General features: G+C 46.9%; 1 protein-coding gene across 3 annotated transcripts in view; it reads left to right on the top strand.

Moving 5' to 3' along the window:
- The window catches only part of CCDC22 (coiled-coil domain containing 22), a 942,388-nt gene that overhangs the window by 398,855 nt on the left and 520,956 nt on the right, over positions 1-22,577 (top strand). For all 3 annotated transcript variants that reach the window (XM_069645264.1, XM_069645266.1, XM_069645265.1), the window contains one exon: positions 17,413-17,514. In XM_069645264.1, coding sequence (XP_069501365.1) covers positions 17,413-17,514 — 102 coding nt within the window. The remainder of the gene's footprint in view (positions 1-17,412; positions 17,515-22,577) is intronic.

The raw sequence follows: 22,577 nt of genomic DNA, 5'->3' as shown, positions 1-22,577 counted from the left end.
AAGCAACAAAAGGGCCGGGGGGAGTTGGGGCTTTTTCCAGTCCCCCTCCTCCGCGACATCCTTGGAGGGAAAGAAGCCATGACACGCCCCTTCAGGTCCACGTGTCTCCAGTGGGGGGCAGGCTTGCTCTCCGTGCACATTTCTGGCGCCAGAATTTCACGGCCCGCTGGATACTCTCTGTAGTATCCACAGGGTACCGCCTACCTATCCTAGCCTCTCTTCCCTCCTCCCCTTCACTCCCTCAGGTTGGGACAGCAACTCTTCTGGCATAGATCTGGTCGCTCGTAGAGACCAAGGCAGTGGAGGATGTCCCAGCCTCCCAGCGAGGCTTGGGCTTTTACTCTAGGATTTTCGCCATTCAGAAGAAGAACCAGGCTGGCATGAGAGTTGTGCTGGACCTTTCCACCCTCAACCTCTCCTTACCCCTTCAGAAATGCAAGATGGTTACAGCAGCTTTTATAGCGGAGACATTGTGCAAGGGAGACTGGATGGGCTCCCTGGATCTGAAGGATGCGTATCTACATGTCCCGATCTGGCAGCACCATCGTTCTTTCCTACGCTTCAGGATCATGGGCTACCATTTTCAATACAAGGCCCTTCCTTTTGGCCTCAATTAGGACCCCAGGGTCTTTACCAGGCTCATGAATACAGTGGTGGCCCTCCTCAGAGCGCAGGGCCTCCACATGTACCCATACCTAGACTGGCTTGTCAGGGCTACATCTCCGGAAGCGGCTCACCACTCTTCCCGGGCCCTTATGAACACACGGCACGATCTGGACTTCTTGCTCAATCTCAAGAAGTCGCAGCTGCAGCCCACACAGACTGACATTCTTGTGCCTCATCTGGGACACGTGTTCCGAAAAGGTATTTCCGTCGGAGGACAATATTTCGGCCATCAAGAGGGCCACCACCCACTTCCTCAGCAGAGAGGTGACCTGAGCACGGTGGTACCAGCATCTCCTTGGTCTCTTGGTGGCGGTCCTACCAGCCGTCCCACACACGAGATTGAGGATGAGGAGGATTCAACTGCACTTCGTGGCCTCATGGAACCATTAGCAGGGCTCTCAATCCGAGATGATCCACGTTCCTCCATCTCTCCACCCGGACCTAACATGGTGGTCCAAGGACTCCAATCTACAGACTGGCAAGACCTTTCGGCCGCCCACCCCGCAGGCCACGATCACCACAGACTCCTCGCCCGAGGGCTGGGGAGCCACCCTGGACGATCTTTCGGTCCACGGCACCTGGACCCGACAGGAGCAGGAATACCACATCAATTAGTTAGAGCTGAATGCCATCTGGCTAGCGCTCGGAGCATTCCTGCCACTTCTCGGGGGCAAGGTTGTCCTCATCCAGACAGACAACTCGACCAGCATGTACTAAGTCAACAAGCAGGGAGGCACCAGATCCCCTCCCCTGTGCAGACTGGCTGTCAGTATGTGGGAGTGGGCCCTGGAAAATATCTACCTCACAGCAGTCCACCTCGCGGAATCCATCCTGTAGGTGGACAGGCTCAGCAGGTTGGGAGCGGACAATTACGAGTGGCAGCTAAACAACCTTGTGATTCAGGAGATCAACAGGTGGGGTAATCCCCAGGTGGATCTCTTTGCCACCTGGCACAACAAGAAGTGCCCTTAGTTCGCCTCCTGGCAGGCACAGGGCTCCGGCTCCCTGGGCGATGCATTTCAGCTTCAGTGCGACGGCATGAGGGTTTATGCCTTTCCACCCACCCCTCTAATTCACAGAGTGATTTGCAAGATTAAGGCGTCTCGCCAACTCACCATCATTTTGATGGCTCCATGGTGGCCGGCCAGGCCATGGTTTTTGGAGCTGCTCAGCTCTTGGAGATGCCTCCGATTCACCTCCCGACGGGCCCAGCACATCTTCTGGCGCAGCAGGGGGGCAGTCATCCACCCCACCACAGAAACTAGCCCTCACAGCGTGGTACCTGAGCAGGTAACGCTGCGGCACCTCAGCCTCTCTCAGGCCAATCTGGAAATCATAGAGGGTGCAAGGAACAAGGCTACCAGGACCCAGTATAAAAGTAAATGGACCAGATTCGGCCACTGGGCAGACTCCAAGGAAATTACCCCCCTGGCATGTACCCTGGACAACGTGCTCTCCTTCTCGGCGCACCTCGCCCACTCTGGTGTGCAGGTGGAAACCTGCCGTACATACCTCGCAGCCATCGGCACTTACAGGAACTCGGGGGAGGGGACCTTCTCCTCCTCCAATCCTATCGTCAAACATTTGACAGGACTCGCAAGGCTCTACCCGCCCGTCAAGAGGCTGCACCCCGTGTGGGACCTCCACATTGTCTTGGGGGCCCTGGCGCACAAACCTTTTGAGCCATTGACATCTGCGGACATCAAGCTGGTCACCATCAAGACAGCCTTATTAGTCGGCCTCACCTCGGCTCGTAGAGTCAGCGAAATCCAGGCGCTTGTCGCCTCGGAACCATATACTACCTTTCACAGGGACAAAGTAGTCCTGCGGACATACCGAGCATTTCTGCCCAAGGTGCTGTCTGCTTTCCACTTGAACAACAAAATAGTCCTGCCTCCGTTCTTTGCCGCTCCAAAGGACAAAGCACAGAGAGTGCTGCACTGCCTGGATGTCAGGCGTGCCCTGAAATTCTACTTGGACAGGACCAAGGGCTTCGGCAAATCGAACGCCCTGTTTGTCACTCTTGGAGGCGCAAGACCAGGCTATCGGTCCTCCAAAATCTCCAGATCCTTCTGGATGATCTCTGCCATCAAGGAAACATACAAGGGCCAGCACAAGCCGCTTCCGGCCAGCATGCACGCCCACGCAGTCGGGGCCAAGGCAACGGCCATCGCATTCCAGCACCATGTCCCTTGGCAAGTCATAAGCAGGGCGGCCACTTGGGCCCCTCCTTCAGCTTTCTGCAAGCATTACTGTTTGGATGCCGGCTCTAGATCTGATGTGGCTTTTGGACAGGCGGTTCTCAGGAACCTATTTTCTTAAGGAGGATCTCCTCTCCACCCTGGGGCTACATTCAGTTGTAATCGCCCATGCAGTATGGAGGAAAGAGGGCATAAGAGTAATTATAAGTTACTCAGCGTAGTGACTAAGTCCTTAGTCCCCTTTCCTCCATGCGTCCCACTATCCTCCTCCCTAATAATATTGGTGTCATTAGGCAATGTTAAATCTATTGTCGACACGTCAATGGGGACTGGGGTGTGGCACCGGAGGGCGGAGTCAGGGCACCGCATGCTCCCTGAGCTGCACCCCCGTGCGCCTCTAAATTTAAAGGGGAAGGTTTTTTCTGGTGAAAAAGGTTCCGTCTCCTGTCCCTTGGAAGGGACGCCCATGCAGTATGGAGGAAAGTGGACTAACGACTCACTATGGTGAGTAACTTTTAATTTATAAGGGCTTAAAACATGCTTGCGTTCTTGCACCCATGCTGTTTTTTCCTTAACATTGCAGATATAAGGAAGGTGCTTATTTGAACATGTTGCTTTCCGCCGAGGAAGGGACTTCAGCATATCCACTACCTGGTGGATGCAGACAACATTTTTCGTCTCTGACGTAACCCCTGCATGTGCTGCAAAGATGCTTGGAAGTTCTTTATATATTTTTGTCGATCTTGGACTTCGAAAAAATAAGAAAAGCAAACTCATATCTTTTAGGGCTGTAGGCAGGGTATTGAATTTTGTTGGGAAGATAGATTTTTATACCCTTAAAATGGTGAATGAGTGTGCCTACTTTCCAAGCACCCAAATGTGCGAGGAAGGGTCTACATAGTCATAAAGAAATGTGCTGCTCTTATGTCCAGCGTGGTGAAAAAGCATGGGGTTTCTCACTATTACCATTAATTGATGCCAATAAGTGTGAGGAAAAAACCACCGAAGGAACTATTCCCACTGAAGATACCTGGACCTCAGCATCCTGTCAAAATTATAAAGGAAGAAGGACATAACGGAAAAAAGGGAGTAGAATGCGGTCTAGAACGCCCTTGCCACAGACAAGAAGAACCCAAAAAAAGACAACAAATCAGAAAAACCAATGTGTAAAGAATACAGGAGCAAATGTGTTCCTGAAAAACTTGACAGTGCCCATGGAAAACAAGACCACTAAGGCTGCCCATTCCGTCAGCCCTTCCCAGATCCTGCCCTGAGCATGGGCGAGAATCAAACAAGACATATTGAGCCCCCATTGAAAAAATCTGGGAAAAAGAGATTCCAATCAAGGCAAATCAAAGCCCTAAAGGAAAACTAGACACTTAGCTCAAGTATTGGCTTGCAGACCGACCCAGTGGAGTCTTCACCAAAGGCCGTGAGGAAGCAAAGCTCTGGCAAAGGACAAGTCGCCCTCAAAATGGCCCCAATATTCTTGAAAAACAAACAAACCAGGGATAAAAAAAAACCAGGGCAGAACATGAAATCGTGAAGGAAGCTCCAAAGATCCCTATTAAACTGGCACCGATTTTCTTAAGACAGACTGAGAAATCAGTGCCTCGCCCAGGCATAAGCCCGCCTAGTCAAACTGTACATGATCAAGAGGAGGCGCATAAATAGATCAACCCTACAGCAAAGGGCACATGGAACGGCCAGTGAAAATGCAGAAATCTGGAGCCAATAAGTGACAAGAGCCTCATGGAAGAGCCAGAAGTAACAGTCATCAAAGAGCTCGCTGATACTAAGGTAACAGAAGTGGCCGAATACACAATACCAAACGTTTGGCTAAGATTGACTGGCCATAATAAAAACAAATCACTTAGTAGATCAGTGATACTGTCCTACCTCAAAAAAATCCGAAATCTTTATCTATTCGCAAGTGAGGACATTGAAAACGTGAAATTTCTGCATAAAAAGGAAGTTGGCCTAAAATCCCGAAGAGTGCAGCAAGCATTATTTAACAATAAAAATGAACTGGGCAAGCTAGGCCTCATGGTACACAAAGCTATGGAAGAAGATCTACCACAAGGCCCTCCAATTATGAGAAGCCTGGCGGAAAGAGAAGGTACTAAGAAAGGGGGCAACACAGGAGAAACCTATTTGCCAGAATCGAGCCCTGTCCCAAGCATAAGCATACATGGAAACCTAATGTCAAAACTCCCAGAGATCATCTCTCAAATATTTTTAAAACTAGGAGTGGAGGAAAACTGTCTTTAGGCAAAGAGGCCGAAGTTGTTATGCTGGAACACGCAAGGTCCTGGTTTCCTGAAAAGAATAAATTTGAAAGAGGACCTTTTTGGCCTAAATGACATATTACTCCAGGAAACCTGGCTAGTAAACCCAGTCGAGATCGAGGGTTTCTCAATTCAAAATCTTCGGGCTTCCCAAAAAGCCAAAGGGAGACCATCGGGGGGGGGGGGGCTAACAATTGCTCTAAAAAATTGTATCGTTAAAACGCTTATGCCACTATGCAATAACGAAATGGGAATACAAGCCTGTAAAATAGAAATGAAAATAGATATACCGCATCCTGAAGTGGCAATCATTAACATCTATTGGAATCCTGCCAGCTCAAAACGCCAGCATTTTTTAGCAGAACGGGACTCTCTATTCTATTACCAAAGGGGAAGACTGAGCATGATGGAATAAACATCCTCTTAGCAGGTGACTTCAACACAAACTGTATCGTCAATGATTGGAGTAAGCCCCCTCAAACAAGAATGAAACCATCAGAAAAAGGCCAAATGTGGCTGGACTTTCTGTTCTCTTGGGATCTTGAGATGCTACAAGGGAAGTCTCTGGAAGGTGAAAATGTTGTAGTGACCTGGCGCCTAGTCAACTCCGCATACACTCTGGACTACATTTTTGTGTCCTCGGGACTAGCCTGCCTCCACTCTAGCCTTAACGTAAAACATCAAGGCGGGAGTGATCATGCAAGACTGGAATTATTCTTTCCTGATATGCAAAGTCTCAGTTGCATTAAGAATGGGCAAGATCTGGAGGGTCTCAAAGGAAAACTGAGAGTGACAAAATACAAGCAGGGGGAGGGGGGGAAGGAATCTTAAACAACCTATTAGAAGAAATACCAAGCTCAACCTGGAGGGAAGAATCTCATGCAGAGAAATTTGGAAAGTTTATCTGTTCTATACATCAACCAGGTAAGATGGGTGCATTTGTGAAACAAGAACACTTTCACATCTTTCACGAAGAAACCCAAAGGAAAAAGAGGGATCTCAGATGCACATTGCGCTATATAAAAAAGAAAGCATCGTGCCTCAACTACGCTCTGGTACGAACTAAAAAAAGCAAAGCAGACCTATAGGAACTGGTAAAAAAATCAAAAACGGCAAAGGCTGCAACAAGATGAACATATGTTACACCTATTAAACGCAAACAACTCCAGAAATTTCTGGGTGGCGCTGAGTCAACTAGAGTCGGGGTTTAACAGCTCCCTGTGTAATCTAGTCCCAGAATCAAAATGGGTGGAACACGTATCAGAAAACTTTAAACCCTCAGGGTCACCAGATTTCATTATGAATGTGGATCCTCCCTGGCACCTTTCATTTGATGAACATGACATCTTCAAATTAGTATCAAACTCATCTACATCTAAAGCTGCATGCCCAAATGGCCTGACTTATCAGGTCTTGAGAAACAATCTAAAACTTTGGGCTAAGATATTAAACCTTCTCTTTCAAGAAATTTTGAAGACCAGGATCTTTCCACCCTCTTGGAAGAATGCACTTGTTGTTCCATTTTTCAAGGGGGGCGATGGGCTAAGCTCGACAAACTATCACCTTCCTCGATATTGACAGCAAACTCTTTATGCCGCTACTCCTAAGAGAGCTTTCACTTTGGGTGGAGTCAAGGCAGATTTTTTCATGTCATCAAACAGGTTTTAGAAAGGGACTGTCTACTAGCCTTAATGGTCTAATTCTAAATTTGGTCAGCAAAAAGACAAAGGTGAAAGGGGATACACCCCTCTTTGGGGCCTGGGTAGATCTATCCAAAGCATTTGATCATGTGGATAGATAGCTACTCTGGCAAAAACTACACAGCTGGGGGTTCCCAGACTCCTTGTTAGCAATGCTAATCGATCTACATAGGAACACCACTATAAGATTGCGGTTGGACGAAGAGGGCCACCTGTCGGATTTAATACAAGTTTTTAGAGGGGTAAGGCAAGGTTGCCTGGGAGCCACCGCTGTTCTTTAACCTTTTACTGTCAGATCTGGGAGATTTCTTGTTTTCATCGGCGTTGGCCAGTCCACTGGCTGGCATACGCTGATGACCTAGTTCTTTTGGACAGATCTGCAGTTGGTTTACGTCTCTTAAACAGACTCGGGAGTATGCAAGCTTAAACAGGCTTACAATCAACCCCCTGAAATCGAAAATCCTAATCTTCAAGCATCCAAAAAAGAACCTCAGTTATGGAAATTGGTTTCTGGATGGGAAAGTCATCCCCCGTGTTGAAGAACTCATATATTTGGGTTATGAGATATTTGCCTTTCCTGCTAACAACAAAGTTAACACAGCAATCATGGAGAAAGCCGCCCAAATAATACAGCAAATGAAAAAACTGAACGCAAAGTTTTGCAAATTTTCCATTCTACCGCTGATCAAGTTTTATATGGCCGAAGCAGTCCCAGTTCTTCTTTATGGCCTCGAAGCAAAACCCTTATTATGGCACATAAACTGGAACAAATTGGAGGGTCTCCTTTGGAAAAAAACCTTGGCCCTCCCAATGTATACCCCAATCTCGATCCTTCGCTTTGAACTGGGCTTAGTTTCTTTGGGGTGTCATGCAGATTGGAAACTTATCACATTATATCGTGAAATAATCACCGCAGGTAAAGCCTCACTCTTCTTCGATGTGAAAAAGCACCTCAAGGACTCGAGATCCCAGATACTCCTTACCCCGGAGAAGAAAATAAGAGGTATCCTGATCAGGCTTGATCTGAACCTGGAAACTCTGGTATCAAATCCTTTGAAAGTGAAAAGCTCACTAGAAACAAGCAACTGGATTGATCCCTCGAACATCCCAATTTACTATTAAAGGTGGAAAAAAAGTTAGGATTCTTACCTCGCTATTTACGAAAATTTCCAGACAAAATAGCGAGAAATAACTTTTTGAGACTCGGGCTAAACATAACCCACACTGGAGAAATTTTGGCAATAAGAAATCGGGGGGAACCAGGCAAAAAAACTATGTGGAGAATGCAAATCTCCCAGTAAAGAATCTCTAAGACACTTACTAATGGAGTGCGAAGGCACTTGGGATGCTAGACTGCTGTTGTTTAGGAGATTTGTGGCCAAAGAGGAGGGCCTTATATCGGAGTTGTTTTGGGACAGATTGATAGCCGGTCAGGAGATCATGTTAACTGCAACAATAGTGCGAGTTTTGAAAGACTGCTGCCTGCTATGACTGGTCCCCTTCGTGGCCTAATGGCGTTTTTCGTCTTTTTCTTGTTTCCTTTTGTCCTACTGCAATTAACATAACGTTTTCTTTTCATGGCTAACTGTGACAATGTTTCTTCTTTTGTAAAGGTTTTATTTTTTAAAACCAAACAAAATAAATAATAAAGAAAAAAAAAGATGCCAATAAATTAAAGGTGATGCCTCTAATCATGTAGGGACTGGATATGTGCTTCTATAATCTAAAAGGGGAGGGGCGTGGACTGATTTGAGGGCTTATTAGATGATTTTACATTAATGCAGGGGGATCACACGTCTGTTCATGTGGTCAGAACTGGGTTTGTCTACTTTATTCATTTTAAATAGGCTTACAAAATGTACCCTCAACTTAAATTTAAAGCAATGATCTGATAAAATGCTTATGGGGATTTTATGGCAGGTAATGACAGAGGGAGCTTGTAAAGAGCTAGACATTTAGTTTGAACATTGACTGGTCAACCCCTACAGCATCTTATTTTAAAAGAATTATGCATTTTTGAACAAAAAACTATTTTGTGAACATGCAAGCGTATTCAGAGTGATTTCAAAACCAGTCTTAAATTAAAATACGTCCTTGGGTTTTAAAGAGAAGAATGTTCATGTTATTGAAGTTTAATTGGTTAGAAACGATTGGGGTTTTAGCGGACACAAAGTATATACCAAAAAAAGACTGAGTCAGCAGATCAGATAGAAACCTTAAAACATCTTATTTATTGTAACGAGATGAATTTAAGATGGAACTTTATCAAGATTTGTTAAGGAAATTAGCTTTTTAAAGACTAGAACTCTGGCCAAGGATAATGGGCGATAGACACATGCACCTACTTTTATCAGTGTGTTTACCATGGGAAGAAATTGTAAAGTTATTTTTGAAGTTTGCATATTGGAATTTTTAAGTGACAATTCACTATGTTGTACCATTGCTTCTCCCCAAGAGGAGCCTTTTTCCATGAAGCTAGGGAGGTGCGTCCGCTAACCAATAGTCCCCCTAGGGGTGGCTTATGCGGGAGGACCTCATGGGGAGATTGAGGGGTCAGAAGTAAGACTCCGACACACTGGTGACATTTTTGTCATCAGAAACATTTATTATATGAAAAGGGTTGGAGAAATGCCTCTATATTCCTTTCCCTGCCTCTAAGGAAACTGTTATAATTATAAAGCCTGTCCCTGTTGTCTCAAAAACCTACCTCTGTCCTTAACACTAATAACATAAACCATCTGTGCAAGGATGATATCTTCCTAAAGTAAAAATGTTCCTTCTGATTCCAAACAGAAAGGTTCCCAGTCTCTTGGGCAAAAAGTGACAGAAATAAAGAAATGTACAAAAACTGTAGGATTCCAATGATTAGGGTTGTGGCCTTTTCCCCTCGGATCCTTCTTATGTGTTTCTCTTTTATAAGGCCCCTCAGGCATGTACTTGCTTCCACAAATGGCAATAGGCAGTTCACAAGAATATCCTCCTTATGCTTTTCCTGTTAATCCTATCACCTTGGCACGTCCCCCCTGCCAAGTGTAGATTTGTTGTACTGTGCTTTCTTCTCTTGTTTTGCGTGCAGGTCCCAGACTCACAATATTCAATTTGACTTTGTGTACTCTCCTGCCAAGCCTTTGTCCTTTCATGTACTGTCGTGGTATGGGTGTGAGTCTCAGATTCGTAATGTTCACTCTCCTGCCAAGTAACACTTCCAAAATATGCTCTCTCTCTTTGGGTGCGGGTCCCAGACTCTGGGTTTGGCTTTGTTTCAAATTCTCATATGGGTGCGAACATGGACTTTTGACTTTGTATTTTCAATAGGTGCGTGTCCCAGACTTGCACTCGATCCCCAGTGTCCCAGACCCCCTTTTTGCACCTCCACCCCCCTTGCTGGGCGGTCTCTAAGGTAAAAGGGAATTAACACAGAATTGAGAATTCTCACTAACACTAATCCTATAAGGAGGTTCTTCATCCATGTGATCCTCCCTCGGTGCACCACCCCGGGGGGACTATTGTACTGTGGACGCACCGCCCTGGCCCCATGGGAAAGGTCTCGCCCAGGGGAGAAGGGACGACATGCTCAGATTCGTCAGAGTAGGGGATATGGATATCCTCTGGGGATAAGAATAAGGATGACCGCCTGGGGTACAACCCGTTGAACAGCATTGTTCCTTAGCCCCCCCCCCCTCCATTTCCATCCACTACATTGAGAGTAGACCAATGTATTTCTGTAGTATATGTGGTACAGCCAAGAAAAATAATATTAGGATAAGGAAGAACACAGAAAACATGAGGTTTACTGATTGTGTTTGCAGAAAGACAAGCCCACTGATGAGCAGGGAAGGGTCTGGGACTCTGGAACAGGCATACGATGAAAACCAAGTCTACTACGATCCAGAGAAGTACATGAAGCTTTGATGATATAGTGAGAGTGCGCCAAGAGAAACCCCAAGTTGAAAAATAACTCTCAAATACCAGGAGAAAGGAGTCATTCTTCTAGTGGGGGAAACTGAATCCTTTCAAGTACACTGAAGAGATGCCAGGGGAAGGGAGTCATTCCCCCTGGCCCTCGCTGTGAACTATATTGAAGAGTGCAGACCAGAACCAGGAGAAGGGAGCCATCCTCCAGGTCCAGAAAGGTGAGTGTACAAGGTGTTGGAACTTCAATCCAGGGGAAGGGAGTCACTCCCCCTGGCATCTGCTTGCAAGAGCACATTTTGGGAACAAAACCCATATGCCACTAGAATTGAGTCATTCTCCTGGAGAAGGAACTTTCTGTTTGATTATATTATTCGTTAGTTGTAGTGTAAGGGATAGAAGTAGGTTGCAACAGAGGACAGTGAAGTTTGGTTTTGACGGACATTCTGACAGATCCTTTAGTATTAGTTTGAGGCAGGGAAACCCCTCTTACAGATGGGGATAGTGAGGTTCCTCATTTTCTCCTCAAATAAAAGTTTATAGCAACCAACATGCCACCCGTGTGTCCGCTTCCTCCTTCGACACCCTTACAGCTGTGGTAAATGATTGTGTGAATTACTATGTAAAAAGTCAACGTTTTTGTTGCTTTTGTATGAAAATTGAAATATAAATTTTTATTGGGTTGATTCATGGTTATATTGTGCAAGGATTATTGCTAACCAAAGCACAATAAATACATTTTTTAAAACCGCTATGTGCACTACCAGATACAATAAGGCGATCCTGCTGGGCTGCATAATTGTACTGATCAACTCAAGAGGATCATACAGCTCCTATCTGCATTTAAGATCTGGGGCATAAGCACCTGTTCAAATTCACAAGCCACAGCTCAAGTATCATTCTCTGGCAATCTTCAGTGTTGTTTAGAGGGACAATTTAAATGGCCCATCATGCTACCATGGTTTGAAATTAGACTCATTCTCCAGCATGGTGTCTGGCATGGATTCACATGCTCATGAATATTCCCCGTCGTTAGGCTGGGAATTCTTGGTAAAAGAAAAAACAGTTTCATTTTCACTTACAAACTGTATTTCTCCTTTAAACCAATCAGTGTCCTCTGGGTCATACTGCCCCCATCCAGTGACTCCTCTCCCTAAGCCCCTCCTCTCGCAGCCGTCTTCAGATTTTTACTGCACGCTTCAATGTGGGAGCCCTCGAGTTTGCTCTCAGAGCTACTTCTATGTTTTTTCGTGTTTCCGACAGAAAAAGGTTCTATTTTTGTTCCAAAAGAACCTGTGTGCTCTTCTCCATCTGCTGACCACTGGGATCCGTTGTCCGTGCATTTCAGCACCCCTCAAGGGTGAAAATCGGTGAAGTTTCCAGAAGGCCATTGGGCCTACTTCGTGCCCTCCGACCTTGATGAAGGAGAAAGAAGATACCTCTTCACGTCTTGTCCCAAGTGCAGGCTACAGAATGTTTTTGTTGAAGTCAAGCACCTGCAATGCCTCTACTGCCTGCATCCAGACCACAAGGAAGGAGAATGCAAGATAGGCCTCGGTTTCTCCAAGCAGACGACGAAGGATGGGCACAGTAGACTGGCAGCGTGGCTGAACGCCAAGGCCTCTGCCCCGTACACCGAGCAGGGTCATGCCTCACTCGGGACCGGCTGGTCCGAGGAGCGGGCTTTTAAGTCCTTTGATGGCGCCTCATCTGTGTGGGCCAAAGGCAAGGCCAAGAACCGCATGTCCGGGTCCAACGTGGTCACCACGGAAGCGGGTCCCATGGTGGACAGGGTGCGATTGACATCACCCTCTGCCTCCATTGCCAGCCGGCAATCAAGCTCCGGCCATGGAGCTTGATTGCTCCATGGCCCGATGGCCTTCTGGAAACTTCACTGATTTTCACCCTTGAGGGTTGCTGAAATGCACAGACAACGGATACCCGTTGTCAGCAGATGGAGAAGAGCACACAGGTTCTTTTGGAACAAAAATAGAAACTTTTTCTGTCGGAAACACGAAAAAATATAGAAGTAGCTCCTAGAGCAAACTCGAGGACTCCATGGCAAGGAAGGTGATTTACACTGCAGCGTCCACCATCAAGGAGGCCAATGCGCCAGCGTTCCTAGCCAGGTACGAGAGGGAGCTGTGGTACAAGCTAGGTCCGATTTTGGAGTTCCTCCCCGACAACGAGAAGATGGAGGCGATCGCTCTCTTCCAGGAAGGGGAGGTAGCGTCGGATCACGCCATCACAGTGGCGTTAGACATTGCTGACACAGGGTTCCAGCAGATGGGGAACAGTGTTTGCCTTGGTCGCCAGGCTGGATGAAGGCCACTAATTTCTGCTAAGAGGTCCAAACAAAGAGGTACTGGACATGCCTTTCGAAAGAGATAACCTTTTCGGGAAGGTCGTTGATGAGTCTCTACAGGCCATCAAGGCAGGGACTGAAACGCCCTTTCCCTGGGCACCCTCCAGCAGCACCACTCTTCTTTTCACTCCTCCAGAGGAAAGTCGAGCAGGTCTTCAAAAGGTTTCTCCTCATCGTACCTTCAGCCTTCTGCATCCAAGACTCAGGAAGCCTAACTAGGCCGTTCCCAGGCCTACGTTGGCGGAGAACAGCGTTGTCGTCGCCCGCAGGGCAGGGCGCTGGTCCCGAAGCAGGCTTGAACTGACCAGGATGTCAGGCCACCACCCGTGCACCGTGGTGGGAGGCCAGCTGATGAGGTTCGTCAGCTAGTGGGAAAAGATCACCACCGACAGATGGATGTTGGACGCTCTCGCCCAAGGACATACCCTGGAGTTTCAGCGCAGGTGTCCGCGGATCCCTCTGGTGGCCCATCAGGAGCAGCACATCCCTCAGCACTTGGAGGTGGTATGGGCCATGGTGCAAAAAGGGGCGATGGAGTTAGCTCCCCAGCGACTCCAGAGCTCAGGAGTCTATTCCAGATACGTTTTGGTCAGAAAGAAGACCAGGGGCTGGAGGCACATTCTAGAACTGCGACGTCTGAACAAATACTTCAAGTCCCAACAATTCAGGATAGTCTTGTTGCAACACATGCTCGGCCAACTGGAAAAAGGAGATTTCTTGATGTTGTTGGACCTGGAGGACGCCTACTTCTACGTCCCCATTCACTGGAAATGCAGAAAGTTTCTACGCTTAGTAGTGCAGGGACAGTACTACCAGTTCAAGGCCATACCTTTCGGCTTGAAATTGCCCCCCAGAGTGTTCTCGAGTGCCTGGCACTGGTGGCTGCCCATCTGCGTCTACGGGGTATTCACATATACCCGTACTTCGATGACTGGCTCATCAAGGCCCGCTCGTGAGTGTTGGCCATCGGACACACGGAGGCGTCCGTCCAGCTGCTGACGGATCTGAGATTCTCCTTCAACTATGCAAAGTCCTGCTTGACAGCATCGCAGAACGCGCTGTTCCTAAGATACGGACTCAATGCAGTATCCTGCCTAGCGTCGCCCTCGGAGGAGACGGTACCGGCCATTCAGGGTAAGGTGCAACGGCTGTTGACGATGAAGACTGCCACTGTGCGAACCATCAAGTCGTTGCTCAGCATGAGGTCATCTTGCAGCTACCTTATCCGGCTCAGCAGGTTACAGATGCAACCTCTTCAGGAGGTCCTGGATGCTCGCTGGATACAGGTGTAGGGAAGCCTCGCGGCCAAGATCCCGCTCGACGAGGAGTTCCTTCGGACGATAAGTTGGTGGGGCGTCCGCTCCAACATCACCCATGGCACGGATTTCAGAACCCCGCATACTAGAAGACGGTTACCACAGACGCTTCCCTGGAGGGCTGGCGAGCCCACACCGGTCGTCTGCATGCCAGAGGCCTGTGTCTGTTGGAAGAGGAACTCCATATCAAGATACTGGAGCTAGGGGCAGTCTTCTGGGCCCTCAAGTCATTCCTTCCGTCTCTGGAGGGCAAGGCTGTGAAGATCTCCACGGACAACACGACCACCATGTTCTACATCAGGAAACGGGGGGCACTTGATCCCGAGCGCTCTCCAAGGAAGTGCAGGACTTGTGGCGCTGGGCTGTCTGACAAGAGATGTTACTCTTCACCTAGCGGGAGTCAAGAACACCATCGCAGACTCCCTCAGCAGGGAATTGCGCTTCTGCCACGAGTGGATACTTTGGCAGGACCAGGTGGACAGCATCTTTGTCAAGTGGGGCAAGCCCCAGATCAATCTGTTTTGCGATGGCGGCAAACTGACATTTGCCAGCAGATTTCAACAACCGAGGAGCCTGGGGGACGTGTTCTCCTTCCCGTGGGAAGGCCTGTTTCTGTACACGTTTCCTCCCTTGCCTCTCCTGCTACAAGTCATCAACTCACTCAGACAGTGCCAATGTAGGATGATACTCATTGCTCTGGCGTGGCCGAGGCAGATTTGGTACCCGGACCTTCAAGCTGCCAGTGGTTCTGGATCTTCTCACCAGCGAAGGAGGAGTAATCCTTCATCACGATCCAGGATCGCTGAACCTGAAGGCTTGGCTCCTGCAGACCTAGAGTTTGGATGATATGAGTTGCCGGGGAATGTAGAGAGGTCCTCGCCAAGGCCAGCACGTCGCCAACTTTGAAGTGCTACGGTCACAAGTGGAAGTGTTTCGCAACGTGGTGCCGGTCTCGGAAGATTACCCCTCCGAGTGTCACAGCCCTGCACATTCTTCCATGCTTGCTATCCTGGGCCAAGGCCGGACTGCCGCACGCCTCCTACAAAGGTACATCTGGCAGCCATCTCCTGCTACACCAGGTCTCCAGGAAGATCTTCACTTTGGTCTCACCGACTCATCAACGAGTTCCTCAAAGGACTGTTTCGATCTTTCCCGCCGGTGAAGGCTCCTGCCCTGGCGTGGGAACTCAACTTGGTGCTTACAAGGCTCATGGGGGGCCCCCTCTGAGCCTTTGCATCAGGCCCCTCTCAAGTTCCTCTCATGGAAAATGGCTTTCCTTGTGGCCATCACCACTGCCAGTAGGGTAGGTGAGATCCATGCCCTATCCTGCAAACAGCCATATCTGACTTTCCTTGAATCGAGGATGATGCTACAGAAACCCCTCTTTCATACCGAAGGTTCCGTCGAAATCGCACCTCAACAAGCCTTTGGTGTTACCTGTTTTTTCCTGAAGCCTTTGTCACCGGCTGAAAGGACCTATCACTCGCTTGACGTTGCTCGTGCCCTGAAGTTCTACGTGACACGCACAAAGAGTTTTCAGAAGACTGCTCAACTGTTTGTGAACTTTGGTCCTGTGACTCATGGGAAGGCCTTGTCCAAGGCTTCCATCTCAAGGTGGCTCGCCGGCTGCTTTACACACTGTCATTGGTTGGCGAACCGACCGCTGCCTGGCCGTCCGAGAGCAGCCCACTCCGCCAGAGCGATCGCTGCTACGACGGCGTTCCTGTCTGGTGTGCCCCAGCTGGACATCGACATGGCGGCTACGTGGAGGTCCACGCATACCTTCACAAGATTCTACTGCGTCGATGGGTATTCCAGGGAGGATTCCAGAGTCAGCCAAGCAGTGCTGCGCAGCCTGTTCGCTTGAGGCGAGTCTGTTCCAGAGGTAAGAGTTGATTGCTTCTGTTGCCACCTCCCGTGGTTGTGTAATGCTGTACTGCTATGTATTCGTTATTCATGAGCTTGTGAATCCATGCCAGACCCCATGCTGGAGAAGGACAAGTTACTTAACTGTGACTATTGATCTCCAGCATGGGTCTGGCATGGATTCACATGCGAACCCTCCCTCTGTCCCCTCGGCGGCTCTTCTTGTTCATACTGCCACTTTACGTACGTGATTACCAAATCTGAAGATGGCTGCCAGAGGAAGGGCTTGGGGAGAGGACTCTCATTGGATGGTGGGAAGTATGACCCAGAGGACAGTGATTGGTTTAAAGGAGAAATACAGTTTGTAAGTGAAAGTGAAACTGTTTTTTTCTTTTACAGAGGATTCCCAGGCTGACGACAGGAAACATTCATGAGCATACAAACCCGTGCCAGATCCATGCTGGAGAACAATAGTTACAGTTAAGTAACTTGTTCCTTCTTGTTTGTAATTCAAATTATCTGACACCCAAGAACAAAACCACTGTGCTAACTAAGTAGATACAGACCAACCCACAATTTCATACCTTGATAGTACATGATGAGACACTACAGTCTGAGATGTCATAAACGTGGCCGTAAGCAGCTGGACTCGCACAAAAAGCCAATTAATAAAGGTGATGTTCAACAAAAAGGTTTGAAAGCTGTTTTGCCTTCAAGAAATCAAGCATGGTAGATAACATTTAGAAATACTGTGTGTGAGGCTGTTTTCATCAGAAGGTCAGGATACTTCGAATAAAAGCTGCCCCATGCAACTTCAAAATTACCTCCTAGCCACAAAACTTGACTGAACGAAACCTGGGCTAAATAAATCCTAAAAACCTCAACTCCTTTTCATATGAAAGTAAGCAACAAATGCAGAATCATTTTCAACATCTCGCATTCCATAAAAGTCAAGCAATCGATTGCCACGAAAAATCTTCATGCTAGGACAGCCCCCCATTCAGATCTTGAACGTTCTGTTTCACACCTTCCACCTACAGTAAATCTGCCTTCAAAGACCACATGACCTAACAAGACTATTTCTTTCTTTCTGTGCAGCTAGAATCCTCCCGTAGGTTCACTGACATCAAAGAACTCCATGACCGGATTCGTGCTGGAGCTGATGAAGCCAAGCGCAAGGAGGAGTTACATCGGCAGCTTGTAAGTATGCTTGGCAATTAATGTTGTTCAGTTAGCTTGGTGTCGATGCATGCGCAGGGCACACTTTATCGTAGGATCATAATCTTTCAAACGTTATAGTTTTGTTACTTTGCCCAAATAGAAACCCAGACCCTTTGCGTTGCAACTTGCTGGTTACAACAAATGTATCAGGATATCGCCAAAATGCAGAAAAATGTGTCCAGGGTGTGTTTTGAACACAATCACATTTAGCATAGATGTAGTAATGAGACCTCATTTTATTGTGGTAATTGAAGCCTTTCTACTATTTCTATGCTTAATGTATCAGTGTGCAAAACCCAACTTGCACACATTTTTCAGCATTCAAATTAATTTACTAGTCATATGTGCTTAATCACTGTTTCAAAAAAGGCTGTAAGTTGACAGAGAACTTAAATAATGCTCATATGCTTAGTAAATACATTTGAATACTTAAAAAAGTGTGCAAGTTAGAATGTTCACAGTGTTACATTAAGCATAGACACGTCCAGGCCAGCCGGTATACTGCCTCCACACAAATGTGATCCCTCCAGCGATAAGGTTCAATGGGAAACTGTGATTTTCCCTTTTAATCCTATTGGCTAGGAGGATTTCCACATCTGCATGAAAGAGTGTGAATCACAACATAAGGCTCAAAAGCTTTGCTATTGGTACCTACAAATCTGCTTGCTTAATCTCAGAGTCCGGGGATGAACAGATTTGCACAGGAAACGGGGCATATGAAATGCATGTATTCTACATTATGTGCATGCAGCATGCCATGTACAGTAACTACACATTTGAGCCAGTGAGACAAACTGTTATTTAAAAAAATATTTGATTCCGAATTCATACTTGCCAAATTGATTACAGTAGGAAATCTAAAAGGGCAATGCGTCTCAAGATTGATTGGTACTGACACACAGACAGGTATAATAACAATGGGCCTCATATAAGTAAACCATGGATGGCATTTGGTTTCATTAGCAGGAATAGGATCAAAACAGAATTGTTTGTGGCTAGAAATCCTTAAATGCTTGTATTCCATACCCTGTATCTATGGAGGATGGCACAACAGTCTGTTTTTTTCATTGCGTATGTATAGATTTCCACAAACCTGGAGTCTTTCTTCCCCCTTCGAACCCGTAGAGTAGTTTCCCCTACTACTTCAGTCTAGGTCGAACAAATTCAAGGCTTATAGTCGTACTGGGCATGGTAAAAATCTGGTTTTCCTGGACGGGTATTCAAGCTGCCGGCCCCACTTTCTGGCATAGGTCGGGAGGGTATCTCTCAGACCTGCTGTCGTTTTTTCCAGCACTAAAATTGACCATACCTTGTACCACCAGGTGATGGCTTGCGGTGGCTCCACTCTCCTCAAAGACGCCCCTATCCCCACCTTTACTGTGAGCAAAAGATTCAACGGATGATGAGGTTTTAAGGAGTTGAATCGCAGCCACGGAGTACTCCTATTAAGGAGCATAATTCCTGGGTCCCAGGATATGTCTCTATCAATCACCCCCTTAATATTCCTGTGAATGTCCCTCCAGTAGGGCTGAATCTTTGGGCAATCCCTCCAGATGTGCATTAATGTTCCCTTTCCCCCACATTCCCGCCAACACCAGTCTGTCAACTAGGGTGATATCCTAGCTAATAGTACTGTGGTTAAGTAGGCTGTATTGAGGAGCTTGTAATTAGTCTCTCTATAGTGTGTGCATATAGTAGACTTCTTCATACTGTCAGCTACAGTATTCCATTCCTTCTGATCTATATCCCTCCCAGATCGAGTTCCAACTTCATCATATAGGGTCTTTGGTGATGGCCTTTGGAAGCCAACAGGATCCTGTATATCTTCAAAATGGCCCCGTCTTCTTTTGTCACCATTTCTTTGTGGAATGGTCCTTCTTGAGATTTACTCTGCACGCCAAACCAGGTTAGGTCCCATTGTTCGCTTTGCCTTTTGGGCGGGATTCACGAGTGAAGCCCGCCTCTGGCTCCAGGGTGTCTGGGGTAGGCAGGAAGTGAGGGAGGTGCCTGAAACTCCCTGTGCTTAGTCTCCTAGAAGACCCAAATGCAAAAGGTGAGGCTTTTGGCTTGGAAGGCAGAGTCGACCACTGGACGAAGGAACCGAAGAAGAACTTTGAGGACGCCTGCTGCAACTCCTTGACCGTTGGTTTGCCCGGTGAAGCCCTGCTGCTGTGCTGAAACTCCAAATTTGTATCGACAGAGAAGCCCCTGCAAGGACTACTTTTCCCCTTGAGTTGGTGGGATCAATCAACTCCAAAGTAAGTCACCTGGACATTCTCTCGGAGCTGGTTGACTTTCCACAGAGTTGCTGCTGGAAACCAAAATGCTAGGGAGAGGAACACCAGAGTGTGTTTGTTGCTTTTTAAGCTGGCCAAGAGCTCCAGGAAGATCCTCCGGACTCCCAAGAAGCAGGACTGACCGAGCCTGAGCCCCCTCAACAGAGTGCGGGACCCCAGAAGCAAGGAAAGCCATCTCGACAGCCAGGAACCGCAGTGTTGCTATTTGCGGTAGACCCGAGGAACTGAAACGCCGAACCGCCACTCATTTGAAGATTGCTGGTTGCAAGAGGTGACTGTCCCATTGTAGTGCAGGAGTCCCCGGAAGTCCTCCCTCTTGTCCCCACGACTGAGGCCCAGGAAAGGGTGAGATCTGCAGAGCTGCTCAGGAACAGAAGTCATCTGCTGCACTTTTTCTTCAATACAAAGGTACTGTAAAAGTCTGAGAGAACTTACCTCTTGCTGTAGAGTTGCTTGCGTCTTCTACTACTCACAAGTCTAACAGCTTGTGGCCCTACATTGATTCTTCTTTTTCTTCAAAGACTTCTAAAACATTGTGCAAAGACTTTTCTTGCTTCAGCTCATATAGACTTTTGACCATTGACTTTGGCTCAGCCTGTTCCACTAAATGACTCTTATTGGGGGACATGAAAGTAATTGCCTGCTTATAGAATATTTGTGGTCTCTTGTATGTTCTAATAACCTTTTCCTTTGACTACCTCCTAAATGATCCTAAATACAACAGTGATATAGTAATGTCCCCAGCACCCTAGCTATCACCTGAGGGTGTAGGTTGCGTCTATGGGCCATCCCAAAAGGGTACTCCCTGATTTAGAGGTATTAAGAGTGTGTATTTTGTGAAGTATATTTGAGAGTTACTGTTATATTGCTCCCTTCTGAAGAAGGCTTACCCTAACTGACTGATCAATAAATTAATAATTGTTTATGCAAGAGACCTTGTGTGTAAGTGTTTAATTGAATACTTGTCACTGTGAATTTCTGTGTAACTCCCCTACAGCTCACATTGACCCCTCTTGAGATAGGCCTGGCTGCTCAACACGCTACAAACCTGTGTAGTACAAGCTTATACCAAAGGTTAGGTTCCATTTGCCAGGAGGTCAGGGTTGTTGTAGTGCTCCCAAAGGGTACTGCATACAACCTTGCCTAACACTGGTGGCAGGCGGTGAGGATCTATTGTAGAGTTGTTACACTAAGAATTTGCTTTGCTTTTGTTCAACTAAAACCTTCACAAGGCTAAGCTCCACTAGAAAAGCAATTGTAACATGCCGATGTGGATAACTTCAGGCAGGAAGCCCTGGTCATTTTAACAGTAGAGCAACTGAAATAAATGTGGAAAATCAGGAATCTCCCTGTTAAAGGAAAGAAAAATTAAATAACTGCAGGATTGTTGAATAATCAAAGTCTGGGTAGTAGGGCTGTCACAATTACTAACCCAGGAAATGTGGAAAATGAGAATAAAGATGATAGTTCAGAGTCTAACTCTAATATTGTTGAAGAGTCAGAGGAGTCTCAGGAAGAGAGTCCCTTTTGACCTCAACAGGCCCTTATGCCTCAGCCTTTAGCCACAGGGACCCCACAAGGTGCATCGCTGAGTCCAGAATGTGTGTCTCTTGAGAAACTGAGACTTGAGTTAAAAGTCAAAAGGTTACAAATCCAGGTTGAAACCAAACATCAGGACATCAAACTAAGGGAAATGGAAATGCAACGCACTCTTGAAATGAAGATATTATCTCTTGAAAATGTTTCTATCCCAGAGTCTTCTAGGTCTTCCAGTCCAAAGAGATCTTGCATGCCTAAAGAAGCAGTGAGTATGTATGATGTGAAACTTGATATTTTTGATTGGTTGGGTGCTTTTGAAAATAACTAGGGGATTCAGTGTTTTACAGGGAATCAGTTGATTCCTTGGCTTTTCTCTAGGCTCCACCAGGTTGCAACTAATGCTGTAATGGAGGTGGGAGAACTTGAAAGATTGGAGTATGAAAATGTGAAGCTAGCTTTGATAGCTAGATTTGGGAAAACTCATTCCAAGTACCTTAGGCCCCTCAAAAATACCGATGTGCCGATTGGGCTACTTGGGTGTTTGAATGTTTGAAAAACTTAGATGGCTGGGTTAAGGGTTACAGAGTAACTACTTTTGAAGGAATGATGAATCTGTTTTTGTTGGAGTCTATTTTTGATGCCTGCTCTCCTGAGCTGAGACAGCACTTGGCTGACTCAAAAGAGATTGATCCTGAGAAGCTAGCAAAAGCTGCTGACTTGTGGGTTGCCAACAGGGCTACTCACAAGGATTCGGGGGCCACTCACAGAAAGGATGAGGAGAAACAGCACAAGAATGATGACAAAGAGAATTCTAAAACCTCCCATCCAAAAGAGGGCCACAAACATAAGAAGGGTAAGCCACATGGGAAACCAGGTCAGTCTAGTGAAATCTCTGGTTCCAAACCAGAGGGAGGTCAGCAGAAGCCCTCATTTGTCAAAGCATTTGGAAAATGTTATGCTTTTGGATCAACTGACCATGTGAAAGGGGATCTCAGATGCAAGGGTACACCTTCAGTGGTCCACACGGCCTCCTTAGCCTTCATCCATGAGGGAGAAGTACATATGGCAAGTGGAAACCTTTCAACTATTGGCTGAAAACCCCATTGGAGTCTCTGCCAGTGCTTCATTGGTGTCCCTGGGTCTGTGGGAACAGCAGAATGTAGATGTGTATAACTCTATACCAGATAACACAAATTAATAATACAA

The sequence above is a fragment of the Ambystoma mexicanum genome, chromosome 2p (genome assembly GCF_040938575.1).
Source record: "Ambystoma mexicanum isolate Mex_15411 chromosome 2p, UKY_AmexF1_1, whole genome shotgun sequence".
Classification (NCBI taxonomy): Eukaryota; Metazoa; Chordata; class Amphibia; order Caudata; family Ambystomatidae; genus Ambystoma; species Ambystoma mexicanum.
The sequence above is the reverse complement of the archived record's forward strand: the minus strand, read 5'-3'. Positions and strand labels throughout refer to the sequence as shown.